This window comes from Protopterus annectens, chromosome 7.part0 (assembly GCF_019279795.1).
Source record: "Protopterus annectens isolate FY-2018-M chromosome 7.part0, PAN1.0, whole genome shotgun sequence".
In the NCBI taxonomy this organism is placed as follows: Eukaryota; Metazoa; Chordata; order Ceratodontiformes; family Protopteridae; genus Protopterus; species Protopterus annectens.
In genome coordinates this window covers 1,894,275,107-1,894,299,622 of record NC_056739.1, presented here as the reverse complement: position 1 = coordinate 1,894,299,622, position 24,516 = coordinate 1,894,275,107, and the positions used below count along the sequence as shown (strand labels likewise).

Genomic DNA, 24,516 nt, shown 5'->3' with positions numbered 1-24,516 from the left:
AAATGACAGTGGAATTTTTAACCAGATTGTTTAATGAAATTTTGGAAAGTGAGAGGATGCCTGATGAGTGGAGAAAAAGTATTTTGGTACCTATCTTTAAGAATAAGGGTGATGTGCAGAGCTGCAGTAACTACAGAGGGATAAAATTGATCAGTCACAGCTTGAAGTTATGGGAAAGAGTAGTGGAAGCTAGGTTAAGAAGGGAGGTGATGATTAGTGATCAGCAGTATGGTTTCATGCCAGGAATGTAGGATGACGTTGGTGATCAAGAGAAGGAGGAGTGTGAAAGCAGTGCCAAGGACTAAATGGTGGAAGTTAAAAAAAGGGTGATTGTGAGAAGGAGTTCAGGGAAGAGTTAAGTCAGGCACTGGGAGGCAGTGAAGAGTTTCCCAATAGCTGGGTGATTACATCAGAGCTAGTAAGGAAGACTGCTAGAAAGGTGCTTGGTGTGGCATCTGGACAGAGGAAGGAGGACAAGGAGACCTGGTGGTGGAATGAGGAAGTACAGGAGAGTATACTGAGGAAGAGGCTGGTGAAGAAGAAGTGGGATTGTAAAAGAGATGAAGAAAGTAGACATGAGTATAAGGAGATGAGACGTATGGCAAAGAGAGAGGTGGTGAAGGCTAAGGATAAGGCATATGGAGAGTTGCATGAGAGACTGGACACTAAAGAGGGAGAAAAGGACCTGTACCGATTGGCTAGAAAGAGGGACAGAGCTGGGAAATATATGCAGCAGGTAAGGGTGACAAAGGATAGTGAAGGAAACCTACTCACAAGTGAGGAGAGTGTGTTGAGGAGATGGAAAGAGTACTTTGAAGGGCTGATGAATGAAGATAATGAGAGAGAGAGAGAGAAGGTTGGATGATGTGGGGATAGTGAATCAGGAAGTGAAACAGATTAGCAAGGAGGAAGTAAGGACAGCTATGAAGAGGATGAAGAATGGAAAGGCTGTTGGCCCAGATGACATACCAGTAGAAGCATGGAGGTACTTATGTGAAATGACAGTGGAATTTTTAACCAGATTGTTTAATGAAATTTTGGAAAGTGAGAGGATGCCTGATGAGTGGAGAAAAAGTATTTTGGTACCTATCTTTAAGAATAAGGGTGATGTGCAGAGCTGCAGTAACTACAGAGGGATAAAACTGATCAGTCACAGCTTGAAGTTATGGGAAAGAGTAGTGGAAGCTAGGTTAAGAAGGGAAGTGATGATTAGTGATCAGCAGTATGGTTTCATGCCAGGAAATAGCACTACAGATGCAATATTTGCTCAGAGGGTGTTGTTGGAGAAATACAGAGAAGGTCAGAAGGAGTTGCATTGTGTCTTTGTGGACTTAGAGAAAGCATATGACAGGGTGCCTAGAGAGGAGTTGTGGTATTGTATGAGGAAGTTGGGAGTGGCAGAGAAGTATGTAAGAGTGGTACAGAATATGTACAAGGGTAGTGTGACATTGGTGAAGACTGCGGTGGGAGTGACAGATACGTTTAAGGTGGAGGTGGGATTACATCAAGGATCAGCTCTGAGCCCTTTCTTATTTGCAGTGGTGATGGACAGGTTGACAGATGAGATCAGACAGGAGGCCCCGTGGACTATGATGTTTGCAGATGACTTTGTGATATGTAGTGAGAGTAGGGACCAGGATGAGGAGACCCTGGAGAGGTGGAAATATGCTTTAGAGAGGAGAGGAATGAAGGTCAGCAGGGCTAAAATCGAATATATGTGTGTAAATGTGAGTGAGGGTAGAGGAATGGTGAGGATGCAGGGAGTTGAGTTGGTAAAGGTGGATGAGTTTAAGTACTTGGGATCAACAGTTCAGAGTAATGCTGAGTGTGGAAGAGAGGTGAAGAAGAGAGTACAGCCAGGGTGGAATGGGTGGAGAAGAGTGTCTGGAGTGATTTGTGACAGACGAGTACCAGTAAGAGTGAAAGGGAAGGTCTACAAGAGGGTAGTTAGACCAGCTATGTTATATGGGTTGGAGATGGTGGCATTGACAAAAAGGCAGGAGTCAGAGCTGGGTGTGGCAGAGTTAAAGATGTTAAGATTTGCACTGGGTGTGACTAGGATGGACAGGATTAGGAATCAGTATATTAGAGGGTCAGCTCAGGTTGGACAGTTTGGAGACAAAGCAAGAGAGGCGAGATTGAGTTGGTTTGGACATGTGCTTTGGAGGTATGCTGGGTATATTGGGAAAAGGATACTAAGGATGGAGCTGCCAGGTAAGAGGAAAAGAGGAAGGCCTAAGATAAGGTTTATGGATGTGGTGAGAGAGGACCTGCAGGTGGTTGGTGTGAAAAAGCATGATGCAGAGGACAGGAAGAAATGGAAACAGATGATCCGCTGTGGTTACCCCTAACGGGAACAGCTGAAAGAAGATTATGATGATGTTTGTGTGAAAAAAATTTGAAATATATGACTTTTTATTATTGTTATTAATTTTTTGACACCAGTATCTGAGAAAGATGTTGTCAGCAATGTAGCTATAATTGCTGGGTTTGGGTGATGTTTGTGGATATAAATATACACATAATCTGCCATTGGCCAGATGCATTTTCAGTGAATGTCAGCTTCAAGGGAAGAAAAGTTTTCTGTTGCTTATGTTTTCTGTTTTCAATATGAGGCTATTTTGTTTTGTTTTCTTTAGCAAAAAGCCATCAATGTTTTTGCTATAAAATTTGAAATAAAGGTTTCAAATTTCTGTAAGCACTGTAAAAGTAATGAAAAAAGGAATGCACACTGACAGGTTTGAACAGTGTTTATGGTAGTTGGGGAGAGATAGACAAGCAATGGGGCACTGGAAAGGTTGGGGAAGGGGGCCATGGTCTATTACCCTGCCTAGGGACCTATCTGACCATGATCCAACTCTGTGAAATTCTTGATAACTGAATTTTGTAATGTTCCACTATTTTACCTTTGTGACATGTCCCACCATTGCTTATATCATCTCTGACTCAAGTCATATGTGAAAAGGATCTCTTGGTTGCTTATTTTCATCATTAAAGTGTATTGTCACACTTCAGTAGTTCATTGCGGCATCCTGTGAATTAAGTGCCACAATGCATCGTATCCAAGTCCTTTCTTATTTATTTGGGCCATGCTTTTAATAACATTTTATTCAAACCATGGCCCAAATAAATTTAGTGTTTCCTTCCGTGATGCCACTTTTGGGATCTTTGATAGACTTCAATGGACATTTTTTTGCACGTGTGCATTTAAAATTTTCACTGAGCTGATGTCACTGAAGTTAAAGATCATCTTTAATTTTCAGTGGTATCAGCACAGATAAAACAAATTTAATCAGCACTCCTTTTAATGACTCACAGAGAGGGAAAATGTTCATCGATCTGGTGAAAATGCTGATTGGCACTTTATGCACCACTTAGGTTGTACCAAGTGAGATAACCACTTTAACAAATAAAAAGTAAATGAACATCAAACAAATAAATACATACATAAGTAAAGTTTTCTGTGGTCCTATCTTTGAACAAACATGAATTACCCAGTTGTTCAATTACAGTGAATGAATGAATTGATTTAAGAATGAAGTGATAGGGCTTATAACCCTATCATCTTATCTTGCACATCAAAAGTTATTGGTTCCTCCTGATTTACCCGCATGGAGGTAGCCATTCATCATATTAAAAAGAACATTACTTAGAGCAATACTATAACTTTAATGCTGAATTCCTCCTGACTTTTCTCCAACTTGATTTTCATGCATATGTATCTTAACATCACAACAGGGCAGGCAGCATGATGTTAGGAAGCTTCACATAACAAGATAACTGCATCTGTTGTCATTATTTACGTCAAGTTGGGTGGGGTACTGACTGAATCTGACTTTCACTGGTACAATAAATAAACTGCAAAGGGGAAATTAATAACTTTTTGCTGTAATTATAAAATAGCTCAATAGGGGCATAATTTCATAGCATGTTCAGCAAACACATTCAGGACAGAACAATCTGATTGTGTAATGTTCTGGATAAATTGTTAGATAAGTCCACCAGAATGTAATAATATATTCCTGTATAATACTTTGGCATCTCTGTCAGCTGTATGATCATATCAGTGTTATTTCATTTTAAAATGGTATTTGCTTGTTCCCTAATCCATTATGAATCCATCCTAAGTTATATAAGTACTGACATTATTCAATAACAACAGTCCTACATTTCTAAGAATGCAATTAGCTTTAGCATTACAAGATAAACACACAACACACGTGCAAGTTCACAACAATAAAATGCCTTTGTCTTTTTACACCTTTTTGCTGTTTGTATGCTTATTGCATTTGTCTCTGTGATATTAATATTTTAAATGTTCATGTACTTGATCTTTGTATTTAAAGGTACAGAACGGAGGATTCATTACGTGATTTCAAAAGGAGGAAGTGAGGCACTTCTACAGGCACTAGTGAATTCATCACATAAATATTTACTCAGTGGTAATAGCCTTCAAACCCTTCTGCACCTTTTAGTAAAAGTTGGGCAAAAAGGTAAGTACCAGATGATTACTATATCCTGAATACCATGATAATTCATTAATCCTGTATTCCTGTGCAGGTCAGATTACAGAATACTCTTTTCTCTGCCTTTGACATTCCATTTCATATGTTTGCTGCATGTAATAGTGGTTCTGCATTTCATCTGGCTGTGTGGCGTAGAAAGATAATGACAATTACTATGACCCAGTTCTAAATACAGGCAGACACTGCAGGAGGTAACCATGAGCAGAATAGAGTGAGAGACTGATGTGGCCTCACCCTTCCTTATGAGAAGAGAAATGATCAAAATGCTGCAATATTGACACTCCTTTGTGAAAGAGTGTACAGCATATAACAGTATGGATGAGGAATGAGCACTGGGCGTAACCATGCAGATTTGCATGACACCTCCAGTCACTCACGTGCAGAAGTGCACAAATAGTCCAATGAGATCAACATCCTGTGGGTGAGGGGATAGGCTAGGAAGCAAAATCTCATGACTGCCAAGAATGATAGTTTAGTAGTGACTGATCCCTGACTACCAACCCAGCCTGGATGATAAGGCAGTTATACTGAAATGTATTTCCCCTCCATAAAGACAAGATCTCTTCTACTAGCTGATGCAGGGTGTTACCTAGAGGCAGCTGAGGGTGAATGAATAGTGGCAGTGGAGTGTCAAGGAGTGCTTAATGGTCTGGCATGACTGACAGAAAAAAAAATGTGTGCAAAAATGTTGGTGAAGTTTTCTGTGGCAGTCCAAAGCACAGAATAATCTACAGATAAAATCTTATTTTCATATTTGTTCTTTACACATTTTTTAGTATCATGATCAAGTACTTGCTCTTTTTTTACACTCCTGCCTGTAACATCCTGCTAAGCTCTTTCTTATTCTCACATATTTTTGCCGTTCTGTAGTGGCCCTATTCTTCATCAGTGCATTGAAAAAAGATGGAGCTGTTCTTTCAGCACTGTGGCATACTAGATAAGAACAGAGCAACCAGGACAGAATTACTAACACTTGTTCACCTCACAATGTAGTACCCTGGCTTGTGATAATGTGATAATCTCTTGCCACCACTACACCATGCACTTTTCTGCCTTCTTGCAGTTTATCTTCTAGGTGTTGCATTGACTCAGAAGCCCAGTTCTTACCAGCTTAAATTTAAGTCTTCTATAAGAGTGCTTCCGAAGATATTTGTAAAATGTAGACTGATTGCATTTATTTATTCTGTATATTCATTCCCTTGTCCCAGTTATAGAACAAATAACTCTTTGTATGTTATAATTTCTACCCCATGAATATGTACCTTGCTGTAGTCTGCAGTTTATTGCAGTTTATTATACTAATGGAACATTACTGACTTTGTTACTGGTTGCTCTTTTCCTTTCAGTAATATGAGGCTTACTGCCAGGAATATTCTCTACACCCTTTATATAGTGAGAGTATGAGTATAATTTAAGAGTCTAGTAACACTTCAATGTTTGCCATGACATATGGACACTGCCCTGAGACCCTTGATAAATGCTAATATTCAGGATTTTGACAGACCTTGTTGGTTTGTAGCAGGCTATGGCTCATGATCTCCTTTTGTACCCACATATGTTCCTCTACAACCTAAGACCTATTAAAGTGTTCTTTACCCTAAACACTGAGCTGAATAGCTACAGAGGAACTCCCCATGTTCCCTTTTGATTGTTTATTTATCCAGATCATAATTTTAACAAACTCAGCATTAAAACTTTTTCAGTCACTTAGATATCTACTTTAAATCTACTTACTTTTTTATTTTTTAAGGTTACATTCAGCCCTCTAGAGGTTTCTGCAGTTCTAATCCTAATTGATGGGCATTTTAACTGCATCCCTTTGTCTCATTTGCTTCTGTCTCGTTAGGTCATCTATTTATTTTCAGTCTCCTTGCTTTACTATCTTTGTTAAACACTTCACTCACCTCTTCTTGTATTTTCTTTTAGTTTTAGTTACCTTGTGTGGTATCAGTGGCATTCATTTGATATCTTTCCATCTCTTTTGCCCCACTGTTCCTTATAATCAAAGTTTCAGTCAGGTTCCAAACCATATGTCAGTATTGTCACACATCATCTTTGACCTTAAATACATTTCTGTATTCATGATTTTGTGATGTGATTCACTACCCAGAGGACTGAATTGACGCAAAACATCACTGTGCCATAACCAGTGTATCTCCCAGTTAATCTGTCATGTAATTTTCTGCTTTCACTGGGTGTTATGGGTCACCAGATGTAATGTGTTCCTGGGTCTAGATTACAGACTAGCATACAACTGGTGGTAAGCTGCTTGGATTGCTTCAACCAGAAATCTTGCATGTGTTTATTCTCTGATGTACTTTCTTATCCTCACTGGGTATGTGAAGATCCATAGATAATGGCTTATTTGCCTCTTTGGAATTATTCCTATCTGCTTGATCATCTCTTGTCACCTCCTTTGAGCAGAATCCTGGCTTCTGTACCAACCAAAGCAACAATTAATGTACACTATATACATGAGTTGCAGTCTAATGACCTCCACCTTTTCCATTTTAATGTTATCATACTTTCAGTTAGTATAATCTGAAGTATGCACTGCTTTTTCATACTTTTACTATCCTGTACTTCATGAAATCTTGTTAGTCTGGGATCTTGGGTCACATTATCTGCCTCAGGATAAATGAGGCAGGAAATATCTTCTTTGTTTTCACTTAGCTCACTTTTTAATGTCCTTCACGTCTTTCTTTGAAATGACACATTATAAGTTTGATTGTAATGAGCATCTGTGTTCTCTTTTCATCTTGTCTGCAAGAATGCTTTGTTCTCTTCCTTTCTTTTGTCTTCAATGGCATGGGTAGGAAACTGCTGCACATCGGCTGTCCAGCAACTGCTTGGAGTGCTACCCTTATTCACAAAATGCTTCTTACTTTTATAATCTACTGTACTGCAGTACACTAAAGTAATTTCTGCAGCCTGCACTAATTTTCTTATCTCAGTGTCACCTCTGTGTCATAGAGGTTTGGGGCCTGACTACACCCTTAGATTATCCAAGCTCAGTGAGTGGCTCAGTAACTGGATGAGTTGGTAAGAGAGGGGAAAGAATAAATGGCCAGTAATAGCTTGCTATCTCCTGTGGAATGCCAGGAGTGTGACTGTTGTACAATGGTAATTGAAATCGTGAGTATGCAGAGGAGACTCTGTATCTGTACAAGATGTAGGAGCAATAAAAAAATTCTCCCAGCAATTGTTGGAGAATGACTACAGTCACTAACTTTTGTCTCCTTAATCTGTTGTTCTGAGATTCTGGAGGAGGGGGGATCAGATGGAGCAAAATGCGACAGGGGCTTGATTGTCATGGTGAGCAAAGAGGGCTAAACAATTATTTAATAGACGTTTTTTCCATGAGTAAGAAGCAGTCCTTACTTGCCCTATGGAAAACTCTCCTTAATTTTAATGTTTTGTATCCCATCTTTCAAGCCCTTCTCTGACCATTCAATCTGCCTGAGTTCTGGGCATCTGAACAGTTACATATGATACGGATATACACCTTGAAGTCCTGACTTACCCTATGGAAAACTCTCCTTAATTTTAATGTTTTGCATCCCCTCTTTTGAACCCTTTTCTGACCATCCGACCTACCTGAGTTGTGGACATCTGACCTGGTGCACGTAATAAGGATACACTTCAGGTAATGGAGTCCTGACTTGCCCTATGGAAAACTCTCCTTAATTTTAATGTATGTATAGCTTGTAGCTAAATACAATATCTACATTTCTGTTTAAATCTAATGGCACCACGTACATCACCACTCTGAGCTCTAGTCCTTCTCTCATTCCTTTTTACTACAGACATTTCTGCCTTGAACTACTATGCCTATAAAACAGGCTTTTCTTTTCTGACTCCTCTGAAATTCCTCTGTCCTTCATATTGGCCTCCTCACCTCCATACAGTTCTTGTACTGTAGACCTTTCTCCTACTTGTTTTTCCCCCTTTTCCTTTCCTATCCTTACTCACATTTCTCCCTGCATATCCTAAACACCATAGCCCACAACAGATACTGCTACCCAGCCTTCAATTGCCATTAGGTCTTTCCCTGCAGCATTTTCCTAACAACCTTATTGAAACATACCTGATTTTTTTTTGCTCTTCACTAGACCAGGGCCAGCCCAATCCATTCACCCTCTCTGTACTCCAGCTCATTAAGCTCCCATACCCTACCCCCATTCCTACCCACCCTATTTCAATTATATTTATTCTCACCATGGCTCCTCCCATCAATACAACTCATCCAATCACATTCATCTACAAACTAGTCCCAATTTAACTCATTCCTTGACATCACTTTAGACTCACTAACTACATAGTAATTACCCAACTAATCTCCTCTTAAACACACCCATTTTAGCTTATTACTTTTTCCATCACACACTACTTGCATTTTACAACTTCAAATTCCTATGCACAAACACCTCCTCTTTTTTCTATTATGTCACTTATGTCTAATGTAATACTCCTTACTCTCTTTTTTCCTTTCACCTCCTACTACACCTAACTTCACTCACACATCTTTCCTACAAACCTACATCTTTAATGTCCACACATACAAAATCTCTTACCAGCTTCTCTGACGTAGCCTCTAGCCTATATGTAACAGACACTTTTATGCATCAAACTAAAAATCCTTCTCCTACAGGACAACAAAACAAACTTTGCTTTTAATTATCAATGCAAAATAAAAAAGAAACAACAACCCAAATATCTCCCATATGAGTATTCTAACCTACCCCAATGTGGAGACATACCTCCTAAATGAGGTCCTATCTCCTCCCCTACTAACCCCCCCTAATTCCTATAAAATCATTAAACTTTACAACCATTAACCTTCGAAGTGTCAGAAACAAAATTCCAGGATTACATGCCTGGATAGCTCATAACAAACCTGATATTACAGCCTCTACTAAGACATGGTTAAAACCCTACATTAGAGACACCGAATTCCTACCCCAGGCTTTGCTTATCTTAGATCAGATAGATTCCGCAAAAAGGTGGAAGTGTCACCCTGATATACCAAAATTCCTTTACTATAGTCCCATATACTGTTTATCCCACAGTTTTACACAGCCAGAATATTTATTTCTTTCCTAAATCAAATAATATAAAACATGAAACAATTATCTGGGCAATGTAAATATTAACTAGCTAGATATCTCCAACCACCATCCTGCCTCCAATATCAACCTTTATAACTTCACCCAGCTAATTAACAGTACAACTAGACCCAACAAAAACAATGATAGTGGCTCAATCTTTGACTGGATTATGGTCTCTGACCCAAAGAGAATTGCTTGCACAGGACCACTTCCGAATAGTATAAGTGACCACCTACCTGCCTTCATACTTGGGAAAACCACCCCAACAATCAGTAAACACCAGTGCAAGCAAACTAGAGACTTATCCCATTTCTGCCCACCCAAGCTTAACAAAACTTTACAAAGCATCAGTTGGAATACATCAAAATTTATTTCCCTAGATGAAGTTATTTAATTCTTTAACTCAACATTTCTCAAGGTCCTAAACAATCTAGCTCCACTCTGACAAAATAGAGTAATAACTAATCCTGCCAGTTGGCTTACTAGGCCCACTAAGCAACTAATGACTACCAGGGACAAATCTGGGAAATTATGGCAAAAAAACAAAAAGCCCTCTGACCTCACACAATATGAACAACATCATAATCTAGTAAAGTGCCTAATCATTAAAAATAAAAAAGAACACTACCTTAGTCTACAAAATAACCATAAGCAATCCCCCAAAATTCTGCAGTTCCATCAGTTTTCTACTAAACCCAGGCTCAAATAGTAAACCTTGTCCAAATCCAGACAAAACACCCACTGAGATAGCCTCATTCTTTCACTTATATTTCCTCAGTACTATAGCCAATCTAACTGTCACCTTTCCTCAGAACAACTCACCTCCTTGTAATCCAGCCCCACAAAATACATTTATTTCCCTATTTACCCAGCTTTTCTCTTTCATCTATACCTACTGCCACTATAAAAATGCTTCTTAAACTCAAACATGGCACTAACACCACTAACAACCTACCTCCTGAATTCCTACAAATATCTGCCAACTTATCCCATCAGCATACTTCTTAACAGATCTATTCAAGAGTGAAGTGTACCCACAATTTGGAAAAAAGCATATATTCTTCATAAAGGAGGCAACAACACAGATGTTTCCAATTTTTGACCTATTGCAATCCTCTCACCCATTTCAAAGTGTCTGGAAAAATGCATTCACACTCAACTTCTTCATTATCTGCTTCACAGCCAAATCCTTTCTCCCACTCAGCATGGCTTTAGGCCAGGCCACAGCACTACTACAGCTCTTATATTTTTCATGGCCACAGTTAACCATGGCTGAGATGCTGAAAAAGTGTTTCTTTTCTCTTTCTTCTGACCTTTCTAAGGCCATTGATATGGTCTTCCACTCTCGTCTTCTCACTAAATTTTCTAACATAGGTATCTCACCCCAAACTTTGACTGGTTCTCAAACTACCTCAAAAATAGGCAAAAAGCAACCAAGTGGCAACTTTCCTTTTCTCCATTCCTTAACACAACCACAGGTGTCCCCCAAGGATCCATACTAGGGCCCGTTCTGTTTAGCATTTTTATCAACAACTTCCACACTACTCTTAGTGAAGGTACTGTTCATCCGATATGCAAATAACTAAACTGTCATCTGTGCTGCCAATTCCTGATCTGAACTTCAGCAACCCACCCAATGTGCCCTCACATCAATCAAAATATGGATGTCCAATAATTATCTCACCCTAAACACCAACAAAGCTAAACTTGTGCTTTTTGCCCCCCCCAAAAAAACACTTTCCTAAACAAAAATTCACTATTCATGCTCAAAATAACACTGTCTTTGAGGTCATAGCAAATATAAAACTACTAGTTGTCATCATAGATGAAAACCTGACATTTGACTTGCATATTCATACCAATATAATAAAAAACACATCAAAAACTGGGCATCCCCTATAGACACAAATACTTCCTCAACCATGCCGCAAAACTATCCATAGCCTCTTCCTTTATTCTTCTATCTCTTCTTTATGGTGCTCCTCTGCTTATCAATATTCAGTCCTCTCTGAAATCAAAACTTGACTCATCCTACAATAAAATTGCTAAATTTGTAACCAATGCAAAATATTCATCTCACCATCGTTCCTCATTAAACCTACTGAATTGGTTGGAACTCCCACATCATCTTACATACATCCAATTATCCACTGCACACAAGTTTATATTTAAGCCATCAAAGTGCCTTGCCCTTTCTTCTGTACTTATTCAGTATCATCCAAATAAACCTCTCTGATCCAATAATCAACTGCTCCTGAACATAGAAAAAAGAAACCTTTCAGCCAGTCAGATGCTATGCTCCTTTACTATTGCGCAACTATGGAATACCCTCTCACCATCTGTCAGGTCTACCAGCAATGTAGCTCTCTTTAAAAAATCTCTGACACAACACCTTTCCTCTCAAGGGCAGTGCACAAGTGTCAAAACTACACTTCCCATAAGGTGAGTCCCTTCTACTACTAACCCACACCTTCCCTAATTGCTACTTGGATATTACTCTTTATATCTCAAAACACTTATTTAATTACAGTGCTGGTACTATCTGCCATACTTGCTCACTTATACTTAAGCTTAGGACTTTATAAGTGTTAATTATTCAGACTATGTTGCAAGAACCCAGGCTACTCACAGGGGTAACTTAATTATCCTAATTTGTTATTCCTAATTTGTGATGTTCCAATTTTGCAAACCACTCTATCCTTGATATTGTAATCTATCATTGTACTCAGATTTCACCATGATTCTATCATTAACTGTGACATATGCATTGTATGTACTGATCGTGTTGACTTGTTGCGTTGAATGTATTATGTTGTATATTGTATGTATTGTGTATCTTAATGTGGATTTTTTCTCCCCGGGCCTCCACTGAAAATGGGCTCCCTATGGCCCAGTGGACCATCCAGGTAAACAAATGCAAATAAATAATTAATAAATGAATATTCTTACACATAGACTGGTGGCCTGATGGGGCTTTTTTATATATTCAAGTACATTGAGACTCTTATTGGCACAGTTTTCTGATAACCACTGTTATCCTTTTGTACCCTTTCTGTTCATGCAAAAAAAAAAGAGAAGGTACTTCTTACAAAAGCCATTAAAATGCTATTGATTTCTTGGTAGATTGCTTCAGTAACTTACATTTTCCATTTATATCTTCATCTAACCCTGCATCCAGGTAAATAATTTCTACAAAGATATCAATCTAGCATTCTTTTGTTACAGGTCATATGGGTATAGCAAATGATAATGCACAAATCATGATCCATCAGTCCATCCACAGCCCCTTTTCTCATTTTTACACAAGGGGTCAGGCTATCACTTCAACAGTGACAATCATCTAGAGTCAAGTTTCAGACCACTGGGTGGCTAGCCCTACCAGATTTGTTGTTCAATAGCTTACACTTGCACATACACTCACACCTATGGCCAATTTAGTGTGTCCATTCCTCCTACTGATTGTCTTTGGAATGTGGAAGGAAACCAGAGCACCCTGAGGAAACTCATGTGAACACAGTTAGGATCTGCAGACTCCACACAGAAAGCACCTCAGCCAAGAATGGAACCAGTAAACCTCTTGCTGTGAGGTGACAATGCTATGGATTTGATTTAATACACTTCATGATCACCTACATAAATAATCAGACTTTTAAATTTAGCATGATGTTTACAAAAATATATAACAACAATTAATCATATTTTGAGCTCAAGCTATGGAGATGAGGAAAACTGGAAATTCTCTATATCCGTATTTATCTTTTAAAAGTCTAGATTTTCTGGTTCACTATAAAATTCAATGTGCCATCAGTTCCCTTTACTCTAATGTATTCCAGACCTTAAGGTGAGCTTAAATAATGTATTGTGATTTTAAACATCAGTACTTTTCACATAATTTTTATCAGTGCATGAAACTTGATATTAAAGCTCGTATCTAAGGAAAAAGAAGTTGCATAACAACCCTAACACATTAACAAATTAGGAAGAAAAAAAAAACTTATACAACTGGAGCAATGACTTGTGGAATAATGTGTTTATCAATAGCCAGACATGGAAATTATTTATATTTAAATATTTTATGCCATTTTCAAAGAAACTAAAAAGGGTATTCTTTGACATAATTTATACAAATCAGTAAATGAATTTACACTATGATGCTAGCAATACTTATGACACTGCAAAATGAAGCACCAAATAGCTGCAAAAACAGACTCTCAGAATTCACACACGCACACACACACACACACACACACACACACACACACACACACACACACGCACACACACACACACACACACACATAGATACACACACACACACACACACACACACACACACACACACACACACACACACACACACACACACACACACACACACACACACACACACACACACACACACACACACACACACACAAAGCTAACACTGGGAGAACCTTATGGGCAAAGGCTGCACATGGTAACAGAAGATAAATATTTAGGTCTATTATTTGCAAATAACCTCATATTTCTTCCACATGTTGAGCCATAATCTTTAAAAGTACTAACTGAAATAAAAGCTGCCTACAGAATTTCGCACCTCCTCAATAAAACATTTGATAAGTTATTTCAATTAATGTTATTATTCATTGATTAAAGTATGCTTTATCAGTTACTTCTCTCCTACCAATACAAAACTATTCATATTTGCCTAAAGAAAAATAATCAAGATTTATAAGAAAGCTCAAACACAAAATATTACCATAAAGTAATAAGTAACAATAACTGGTGATCAATAGCAGCCAGAATCCCATTACATATTGTAACCTTTAAACTAATTCATGATGTGCATTGTCCTCTGTGACGCCCGTGCCCTGGACCAGCAATCAAGGAGCCTCAATCCTCACCACTAACACCAGGGAGGGCATCTCATATAGAGAGGAAAGGATAACAAATGCACATAGTAAAGTACAATTTCCCTTAAGTGCACACAGGGATCACAGTCAGTCTGGGGCTGCTCCCTTGCTCTCCAGGTCCCCAATAAGACTCCCCACTGGCACAGCTATAGGGTCCAGATCTCAACCTAGCTGGCAAGCTAACCTCCAGTACCCACAATGTCCAACCAGTGCTTCGTGTCCCTGCCCAAGTAGCTGACACACTTTGAGATAAGTATTTATACAACTTCACAGACACTCCTGGGAAAGGCTGACACAGATTCTCCAGCTGTGCCCCTTTACCCAGGCTATATAGTAGTAATTACTGCCACCACCAGCTAATAATTATCAGCTACCCAAAGGCCCTTAAAAAGGTGTCCAATTATTACTGTGCAATATTATTATCCAATTGGTAATGTGACTAATCAGTCAAGGCTTATTAGGGTAGCCTTGTACAATAAACTCTATAAATATGCAATGTACTGTATAGCTTAATTATCTCTACATAAACCAGCCACAGTTGAAACATTTTACAATATTTAATAATAAATACTAAAAACACAAGACAATACTACTACACCACATTGCTACTCAAGAGTGCAGAGATCACACAGAAACCTAAAACAATATAGTAGGAAAGTACTGATATAATAGAAAAACACTTAGTCTAACTTTCTTCTAATTTCCTAGCTATTACTGCAAGAAAACATGCTTTTGAAATAACTTAAGACAACAGGCAGAGTGCTGATGAGATTGATGTCAAGACAGAAATGCTTAATAATCTCTGGTTCTCACTGTTTAAATTGAAACTGCAGTTCTGATAAGACATTACATAATTTGTTTACACTTTCCTTGTTCCCAGGACACAAAAAACTACATTTACATTCTTTTACACTTAGAGCAATAAAGGACATTCCACATGTAAATTCTGGTCATTAACTTTAGCCTTAATACAATAGGCAGGATGCTTACTCCAGACTCATCAACTCCAAATTTTAACTTTAGAGGACATACAAAACATAATTTTAATTTCAAAGAACATTTGAAATGTTTGACTTAGTTTTCCTTACAGCAGATGGCAATGTTGCTACAATCTTGAACTTCACATTTTACAATGTTTTCTTTAATTTAAGAAACAAGCCTGTATTTTATATTTATATTTACAAATGCCAGAATTATGTATCAAATTCTATTTGACTAGGCTGGCAGCCTTCACCCTTTCTCTACCAGTCTTCACATCTCTCACCCCCTGGAGAACTCAAGCTCATTTTTCAAGTGACACTTGATAAACGCCGCTTGAGAGGGTTAGGTGTATCTGAGGGTAACTCACCCCATTCCCTGTCTTAAGAGCCCATCTGCATTGGCTTTGCTTCTACTGTGGTGCTGCACTGAAATATCATATGCTTGCAACCTCAGGCTCCATCTTAGCAACTTGGCATTTTGCTGACTGGCTCTGTTTAACCATGTTAAAGGGTTGTGATTTGTCATTACAGTGAATTTTCTTCCATACAGATAAGGCAGAAGTTTCTGCAATGCCCATGCTATGGCTAGACATTCCTTTTCTACAGCTGCATAGCATTCCTACCTGGGTTGGAGCCTACGAGTGAGATAAACCACTGGGTGCTCTTCCCCCTCTAAAGAAATCTAGCTAAGTACAGCCCCCATCCCATAGTTTGAAGCATCCACTTGCATAACAAATTATTTGCTGTAATCTGGACTGGCTAACACAGGGGATCCTCCCAAAGTTTATTTAAGCTTCTGAAATGCCTGTTCACATGCTGGGGTCCACACTACCTTATCTGGTTTGTTCTTCCTTGTCAGGTCTGCTAGGGGAGTAGCTATGGTACTATAATTAGGGACAAACTTTCTGCAGTACCCTGCTGTCCCTAAGAATGCCCTCACCTGCTTTTCAGTAACAGGTGCAGGCCATGCCTGAATGGCTTCCACTTTGGCAGGTTCTGGCCTTATCTTACCACTCCCCACTCTATGTCCTAGGTAGGATACCTCTGACATTCTCACCTGACATTTGCGCAGCTTAATGGTCAACTCTGCCCTCTGTAGTCTGCCCAGCACCTCCCTGACATGCTGAAAGGGCTCTGGCCAGGAATGGCTGTAGATGGCAATATCATCTAGGCAAGCAAGGGCAAACCCACCTGCTCCTGCTAGGATATTATCCATCAGCCTTTGGAAAGTCACTGGGGCATTCTTCATCTCAAAGGGCATCTTTGTGAACTTATACAAGCCAAAAGGAGTTACAAAGGCTGACTTCTCTCTAACACTGGGAGTCAAGGGCACCTGCCAGTAACCCTTGGAAAGATAAATGGTTGTAAGTTACTTAGCTCCACCAAGTTGCTCTAGGGCCTCATATTCCTAGGCATGTGGTAAGCATCTGACTCTGTGTGACTACTTAATTTCCTGTAATCCACATAGACCCTGGTGCTGGCTGCCATCCTTCTTTGGCACCAGCACCACTGGGGAAGCCCGGGGACTGTTGGACTCTTGAATCCCCCATAGTTCCAATATCTCCTGCACTTCCTCCCTCAGGGTCTGTCTGACACTCTCAGGCACCCTATAAGGGGCCTGCCTAATAGGCCTTTGGCATCCAGGATCCACCTGGTGCTGCACCAGGTGGGTGCTCCCTGGTTTCCTAGTGTACATGTCCCCAAATTCCTGCAACACTGCTCGGATTTCTCAAACCTGGGTAGGAGATAGCTGTTGGGACATTGCTACCTCTTCCACTGAGGTGTCACCCCGAGCCTCACTAAGGAGATCAGTCCCCAGAGCTCTCTCAGATTCCTCCTACAGTCCACTGCAAATGCTCAGCACAAGAGCCTCCATATCATGGTAAGGTTTCATCATGTTAACATGGTACAATTTGTGCCCCTGTCATCTGCCTAGCAGTTCCACCATGTAGTTAACATCACTTACCTTTCTTACCACCCTGTAGGGTCCCTCCCAAGCTGCTAGCAGTTTGTTGTGTCTGACAGGAATGAAAACCATTACCTGCTGACCTACAGAATACTCTCTAGCTCAAGCATTCCTGTCATACCACACCTTTTTCTGTTGTTGGGCTTCTGCCAGGTTGTCCTGGGCCAAGCCCATGAGTTCCCTGAGCCTTCTCCTGAGGTTTAGGACGTATGCCACAACATACTCCTTGTGAGACTCACACTCACCTTACCACTCATCTCAAATTAAATCTAGAGGTCCCCTCACCCTATGCCCATACATCACCTCAAGGGGTGAATAACCTGCGGATTCCTGGGGAACCTCTCTGTAAGCAAACAACAGATGAGGCAAATATTTGTCCCACTCCCTCTTAAACTGATCTGCAAATGCCCGTAGCATGGACTTGATTGTAGAGTTTAACCTCTCAACAAGACTATTAGTCTGGGGATGGTAGGGGGTGGTCTTCATGTGCTTCACCCCAAAAGACTTCCACAGACAAGCCAGCAGGTCTGACATGAAATTGGCACCACTGTCAGAAAGTATTTCTTTTGGAAAACCCACCCTGCTGAAAATCTCTAACAAAGCATTTGCCACCTTCCCTGCCTCAATGGAGGACAAAGCCACCACATCAGGGTATTGTGTAGCATACTCTCTTACCACTAGGATATAATTTTTCCCTGTGGAACGTGGGGTGCTAAGAAGACCCACCATATCCATAGCTACCCTCTGAAATGCTCCTCATTCACAGGCAAAGGCATCAAAGGAGCTCTCACCTTGTCTCCTGCCTTGCCTACCTTTTGGCACTGCTCACAGGTCCTGCAGTACTCTGTTACATCTCTGGAAATTCCAGGCCAATAGAAGTTTTGCATAATATGTATCTTTGTACGTTTTATGCCCATATGACCTGCAAAGGGAACATCATGGGCTATGGCTAGAAGTGCCAGACAGCAGGCTCTAGGCACTACCAAGTGCTGTACTCTCTCATCTTCTAGCCCTCCCTCAGGGGTCCACTCTCTGTATAGTAACCCTTTGTCCCAGTATACAGATTCCCCCTTCCCTTGAGAATCAGGTGCCTCCCTAGCTACCTGCTTCAGGCCTTGCAATGTAGGGTCTAAGAGCTGAGCCTGTCTCAACTCTCTCCTTGTAACCCTTCCCAGCTCCCCTTCCACAGAAAGTCTGGCATCCTCTGACAGCTGTGCCTCACTGTCAGCCTGGGTACTACTACTCACCTCTACCTTTGCAGTTACCCTGTCCACGGGAACATCAGTACCCACAAGCAGCTGTGGCTCATCTTCAGTCTCACTGCTACAGTGTAGCTCCCTTCCTGAAGTAACCACCTCACCAGTCCTGGCTGCAAGTATGCAGTCTGTCTGGGTCTCCCTCAGGCTACTAGACCCACATGCTTGTCTACCAGCCTTGCTGTGTGTAACTGCATAAGTACATAGTACTGCGACATCCAAATCCTTCCCTCTCAGGACATCTGCAGGATGGTAATTTTAGTACTCCTGTTGTCACAAGACAACCTACTATTGGCATTTTGTCTTTCCCACTTACTGGCTCCCTCACCTTTGGTTCCACACCTTGCCTCCATGAACATCTGTTAGCCACATGGCCCCACTGGTTGCATTCAAAACATTTCACCCTAGGTCCTGGATGTGTACCTGGACTAGTGGCTTCCCCTGCTACTGGCAGATTCTGTTGTGGCAGTATGTGCTGCCCACTATGGGTTCCTTTAGACCCATGAGCAGTACTGGGGTCCCCTACCTGTACAGGGCTGCCCTGCTGGACAAATATTGGTCTCCCTTCTTCCCCAACTCATCTGAAGTAGCACATTGTCTATCAGCTAACCAGATCCTCATGTACTCAGGCAAAGTGCTAAGGGCTTGTTCCCTCACCAAAAGGTTTGCCAGCCCTTCAAAAGTGGTGACCTGACATCCACTCACCCAGCTATGAAAATAAGTGCTCAGTTCAGCGACATATTCACACACACTTTCATCTGCCTTGCGTCTATTCTCACAAAACTTTTTCCTATACATTTCAGGTGTTAGCTTAAACCATTCTAAAAGGCATTTTCTTACAGCAATATAATCAAAACAGACAGAGTCAGGCATTTTAGCCAATGCATTTACAGATTTCTCAAGGAGTAAGGGGGTCAAGAACCGTACCCAGAGCCTTTGGTCAATACTATACTGTTTGCATATCATCTCAAACATATGAACGAAACTATCAAATTTATCCCCCTCTTTAAATTGCGGAAGACATTTACTGACCAGTTGTGCTTTTGGGGTCCAGTTACTCCCTTCCCCATTACCTCCATGACTCTGGTAAAGAGTCAGCATTTCCCTCTCATGCCTCCTCTGACTCTCTTTATCCTCGGCCTCTATCTCCAAACACCTGGCCTCCAACTTAAGTCTCTTTAGCTCCAGCTGGATTTTTAAGTCCACTGCAGAAAGGTTGAGCTGTCCATTCTCTGAGGATACTGTATCTCCACTGCCAGTCTGATTGTCCTTCGTAGAAAGGTTGAGCTATCCATTCTCCAAGTGTATTGTATCTCTACTGCCAGTCTGCTTGTCCTCCTGAATGCTGTTTTCTGATGCAGCTGTAACCAAGGCTGCAATCAGGTTTGCCTTAGTCAGGTTTCCATGCACCAGTCCCCTAGCCTGGCACATCTCCACTAGATGGCTCCTTGTCAGCTTTCCATACTCTTCTGCTGACATGCTGCCTGCTCACCTTGACTAACTAAGCTAACAAAATAAATAAAACAATTGTGATCTGAACTCTGAGTATTCACTGCATGGCTGATTTAGAGTACAAATCATCTTCAGAGATCACTGTACGTAAGCTGCAGGATTCACTCTACCCACACTACTACAAACCACTTAGTATTTGCCAACTAATTAATATGTGATGTGGATATCCACCGCTACCACAAATGTGAAGTGGATCCCACCACTGCCACCACATGTGATGCCCACGCCCTGGCTCAGTAATCAAGGAGCCTCAATACTCACCACTAACACCAGGAAGGGCATCTCATATATAGAGAAGAAAGGATAACAAATACACACAGTAAAGTACAATTTCCCTTAAGTGCACACAGAGATCACAGTCAGTCTGGGGCTGGTTGCTCCCTTGCTGTCTAGGTCCCCAATAAGATGCCCCACTGGCACAGCTATATGGTCCAGATCTCAGCCTAGCTGGCAAGCTAACTTCCAGTACCTTCCCTGTCCATCCAGTGCTTCGTGTCCCTGCCCAAGTAGCTGACACACTTTGAGACAATTTCACAGACACTCCTGGGAAAAGCTGACACAGATTCTCCAGCTGTGCCCCTTTAGCAGACTATACGGTAGTAATTACTGCCACCACTAGCTAATAATTATCAGCTATCCAAAGGCCCTTAAAAGGGTGTCCAGTTATTACTGTGCAATATTATTATCCAATTGGTAATGTGGCTAATCAGTCAAGGCTTATTAGAGTGGCCTTGTACAATAAACTCTATAAATATGCAATGTAATCTAGAGCTTAATTACCTCTACATAAACCAGCCACAATTGAAAGGTTTTAAAATATTTAATAATAAATACTAAAAACACAAGACAATACTACCGCACCACATTGCTACTCAAGAGTGCAGAGATATGACAGAAATGTAAAACAATACAGTAGGAAAGTTCTGATAGAACAGAAAAACACTTAGTCTAACTTTCTTCTAATTTCCTAGCTATTACTACAAGAAAACATACTTCTGAAATAACTTAATTAAGACAACAGGTAGAGTGCTGATGAGATGGATGTCAAAACAAAAATGCTTAATAATCTCTGGTTCTCACTGTTTAAATTGAAACTGCAGTTCTGATAAGACATTACATCATTTGTTTACACTTTCCTGGTTCCCAGGCCACATAAACTACATTTACATTATTTTACACTTAGAGCAATAAAGGACATTCCATATGTAAATTCTGGTCATTAACTTTAGCCTTAAAACAATTGGCAGGATGCTTACTCCTGACTCATCAACTCCAAATTCTAACTTCAAAGGACATATAAAACATAATTTTAATTTCAAAATTTGAAATGTTTGACTTAGTTTTCCTTTCAGAAGATGGCAATGTTGCTACAATCTTGAAGTTCACATTTTACAGTGTTTTCTTTCATTTAAGAAACAAGCCTGTATTTTATATTTATATTTACAAATGCCAATATTATGTATCAAATTCTATTTGATTAGGCTGGCAGCCTTCACCCTTTCTCTACCAGTCTTCACACCCTCCATTGAGGAATACAGTCCACATGAAGGGTAACCTTTACTTACTCAAAAATACATTCAGCGCAATATTCCAGAGACCTTATTTTACTTTAATACTACCTGAACAAGAACTTTCTAAATTTGCTTCCGCTATTTTGAATCATTTGGCAGAACAAGCTGAGAAAACCAAATATTCTCATAACAATCCATAATATGCTAAAAAAGTACCTGATGGAAAATAACAAATGCAAATGCTTTGACACCCCAAAGATAAGTTTGAGTATGTTTTTCTTTTTTAACCCTTGGATATATAAATGTTCTCAAGTTATTTAGACTGATGGATATGCAGTAAATATCATGTTGTAAATATATATATATTTTACTCCTTGTGAGGCATTAATCTATATCATCTTATTTAACCAAAGCTGTTGTAAAGTGTTTTCAGGCCTGTGCTGTTTAAACTATCTTGCACTACTAATTGAAAGCTGTAAAGTGTAACCACCATTGCTGGTAGCTATTTTCCTATTTGTACTTCTCTTTCTCAGAAGTTATCTCTTTACAAATATATGCAAATTGTGAAGTATTGCCATAATAGCTGTGGCAGTGCCTGATATAGATCCCTGGATCAGTGTGCCACCCTGGTTAACAAATGGTAAACAAATAAATTAATAAATAAGTTAACAGAAATCATGTCAGTAGCCTCGTTTTTGAAAGTATTTTTAGTAGGATATCAAGAAACAGCAAGCAACAGGTTGCTACATGGCTGAATTCATCATGCTCAAACAATTCCTTGTGGGTTAAATGTTTAGTTACTGGTTTCAGAAAAGAGAAATGAACCTTAATTTTAATACCTTGTAGATAATCTGATAACAAAGTCTTTTTTAATTCAATGATTGTATCCAACATATTCCAAATTCATGTTGTTGGTATAATAGTGACTAGTCCAAATATAATTTTGTTGGATTGTTAGTATCAATTCAGATTCCAGCATTAAAAGTTCATTTTCAAAATTGTTCCCTTTATTTAAGACTGGACAGTCTAATATGTTCATCATCACAGCTTCCAAATTCCTGCATGGAATTGCTTACAGTAGAATGATACCATATTTAATGTGCCCCCATCTAATTTCACCAAAGTCTCCTGCAATCCTGATCTAAAATTCTCTTTGTCTTTGTCTAGTGTATTCTTTTGGTGGACTGTGCCCACAACATATAGCGTAGAGTATTAACTAGAAATCACAAATGACATTTCTAGTACTACAATATTCAACCCATTTATACAGCACTTTGTACATTTGTAACATGAGGGCAAAACACTCATTTGCAGTATAGAGAGTTTCTTTTTTTTAATCCAGCTTTGAATTCTGTTTGGCAAAGTTTGATATATTATGTTCCCTAACAAATAAATTGATCACTGGTTCATCTGTGTTTCCAGATGGGTGTAATCGGTTTAACAATAAATCAGGCATTTTGACAGTGTTTCCTGTGATGATATAAAAGGCTATATGCCAGGGCTCGAAATCTCTGTAAGCATCAGTAGCTGTTTTGTACCTAGAGAATATAGATTTCTTATCAGCATACTAGTGTCCCATATCGTAAACCTTCTGAGCACAGCATGATTATGCAGTCCTAGATATAATGTTCACTGTTCTCGTGGTCATGTGCATCTGTCGCCTACCTATAAAGTTTCAAGGATTCTATGTCAACTTCAGCAGTCTAAAATTAATAATGTCAGTAGTATCTTGCAAAATAACACTAGAAAAGGCATTTATTTATAGTATCAACTGTTTGGCTGAAAACAAAAAAAAATCAGCTCTACAGTGCATATGAGGCAATTGTCTGCTAGTTTAAACAGTTCTCATGCTTATAAAGCATTTTTTGATGTTTATACTGACATTTTCTTTATTTTTTAATATCAAAGACTGAAACTATAAAGGGAAAATTTATCTCTCTTTGGACAATGGTTGTACATTCTACAATATGTATGTATATTTATCCATTTACAGATATAGATATAGCTCTATCTATCTATCTATCTATCTATCTATCTATCTATCTATCTATCTACTGTATATATAGATACAGCTATATGTTGGGACCCACTTTAGTGAGTTCTAAAATGTGAATACTGAATGACTGAAAAAAATGAACTTAATTAAGTCTGAGATGTACAGTTTTTCTCCAAGTTATGGTGATCTTGCAGTTGGTATATATTTATAAATTTGGGCAGTGCAGGGGAGCTTTCTACCTGCAAAAATAAACAAAAAAAAAGTTTAAAGTAGAAGAGCAATGCTTTTTATTCATTCTTCTCCTGAATTTTCTGGCTTTTTTTCGATGGATTGGCACACGTGATGACATTTGAATATGGAGCCTTTATTTGTAGCTAGATAATTCTGATGCATTTGTGAAAACTGTGTCCTACTTTAGCTAGAGGTTGTTGTGTCTTTCGGCTTTTCCCGATTAGGGGTCGCCACAGCGGAACTCTGGTCTGCTAATGATTGGCACTAGATTTTGACATGCCGACTTGCCAGGTCTGACGCACAACCTTCAATGAAGGTATGCCCATTCACGCATGTCTCCACACAGAAGATGCTCTAGCTGAGAATCGAACCGGACAGCGTCTTACTATGAGGTGACAACGCTACCGCAGCACCACCACCGCAGTAAAAAGTCTTATTTTTTGTATAAATATCCAGGGCATATTAAAATACAGTGTTCTATTTGCAGTCCTCTCAGCTTCCTTTCCTATACATGCAGCCAACCAATATAGGGTTG

General features: G+C 39.6%; 1 protein-coding gene across 1 annotated transcript in view; it reads left to right on the top strand.

Moving 5' to 3' along the window:
* AGBL1 (AGBL carboxypeptidase 1) overlaps positions 1 to 24,516 on the top strand; it is a 4,745,443-nt gene that overhangs the window by 435,186 nt on the left and 4,285,741 nt on the right. Inside the window, exon 3 of the mRNA XM_044078361.1 lies at positions 4,347 to 4,493. Coding sequence (XP_043934296.1) covers positions 4,347 to 4,493 — 147 coding nt within the window. The remainder of the gene's footprint in view (positions 1 to 4,346; positions 4,494 to 24,516) is intronic.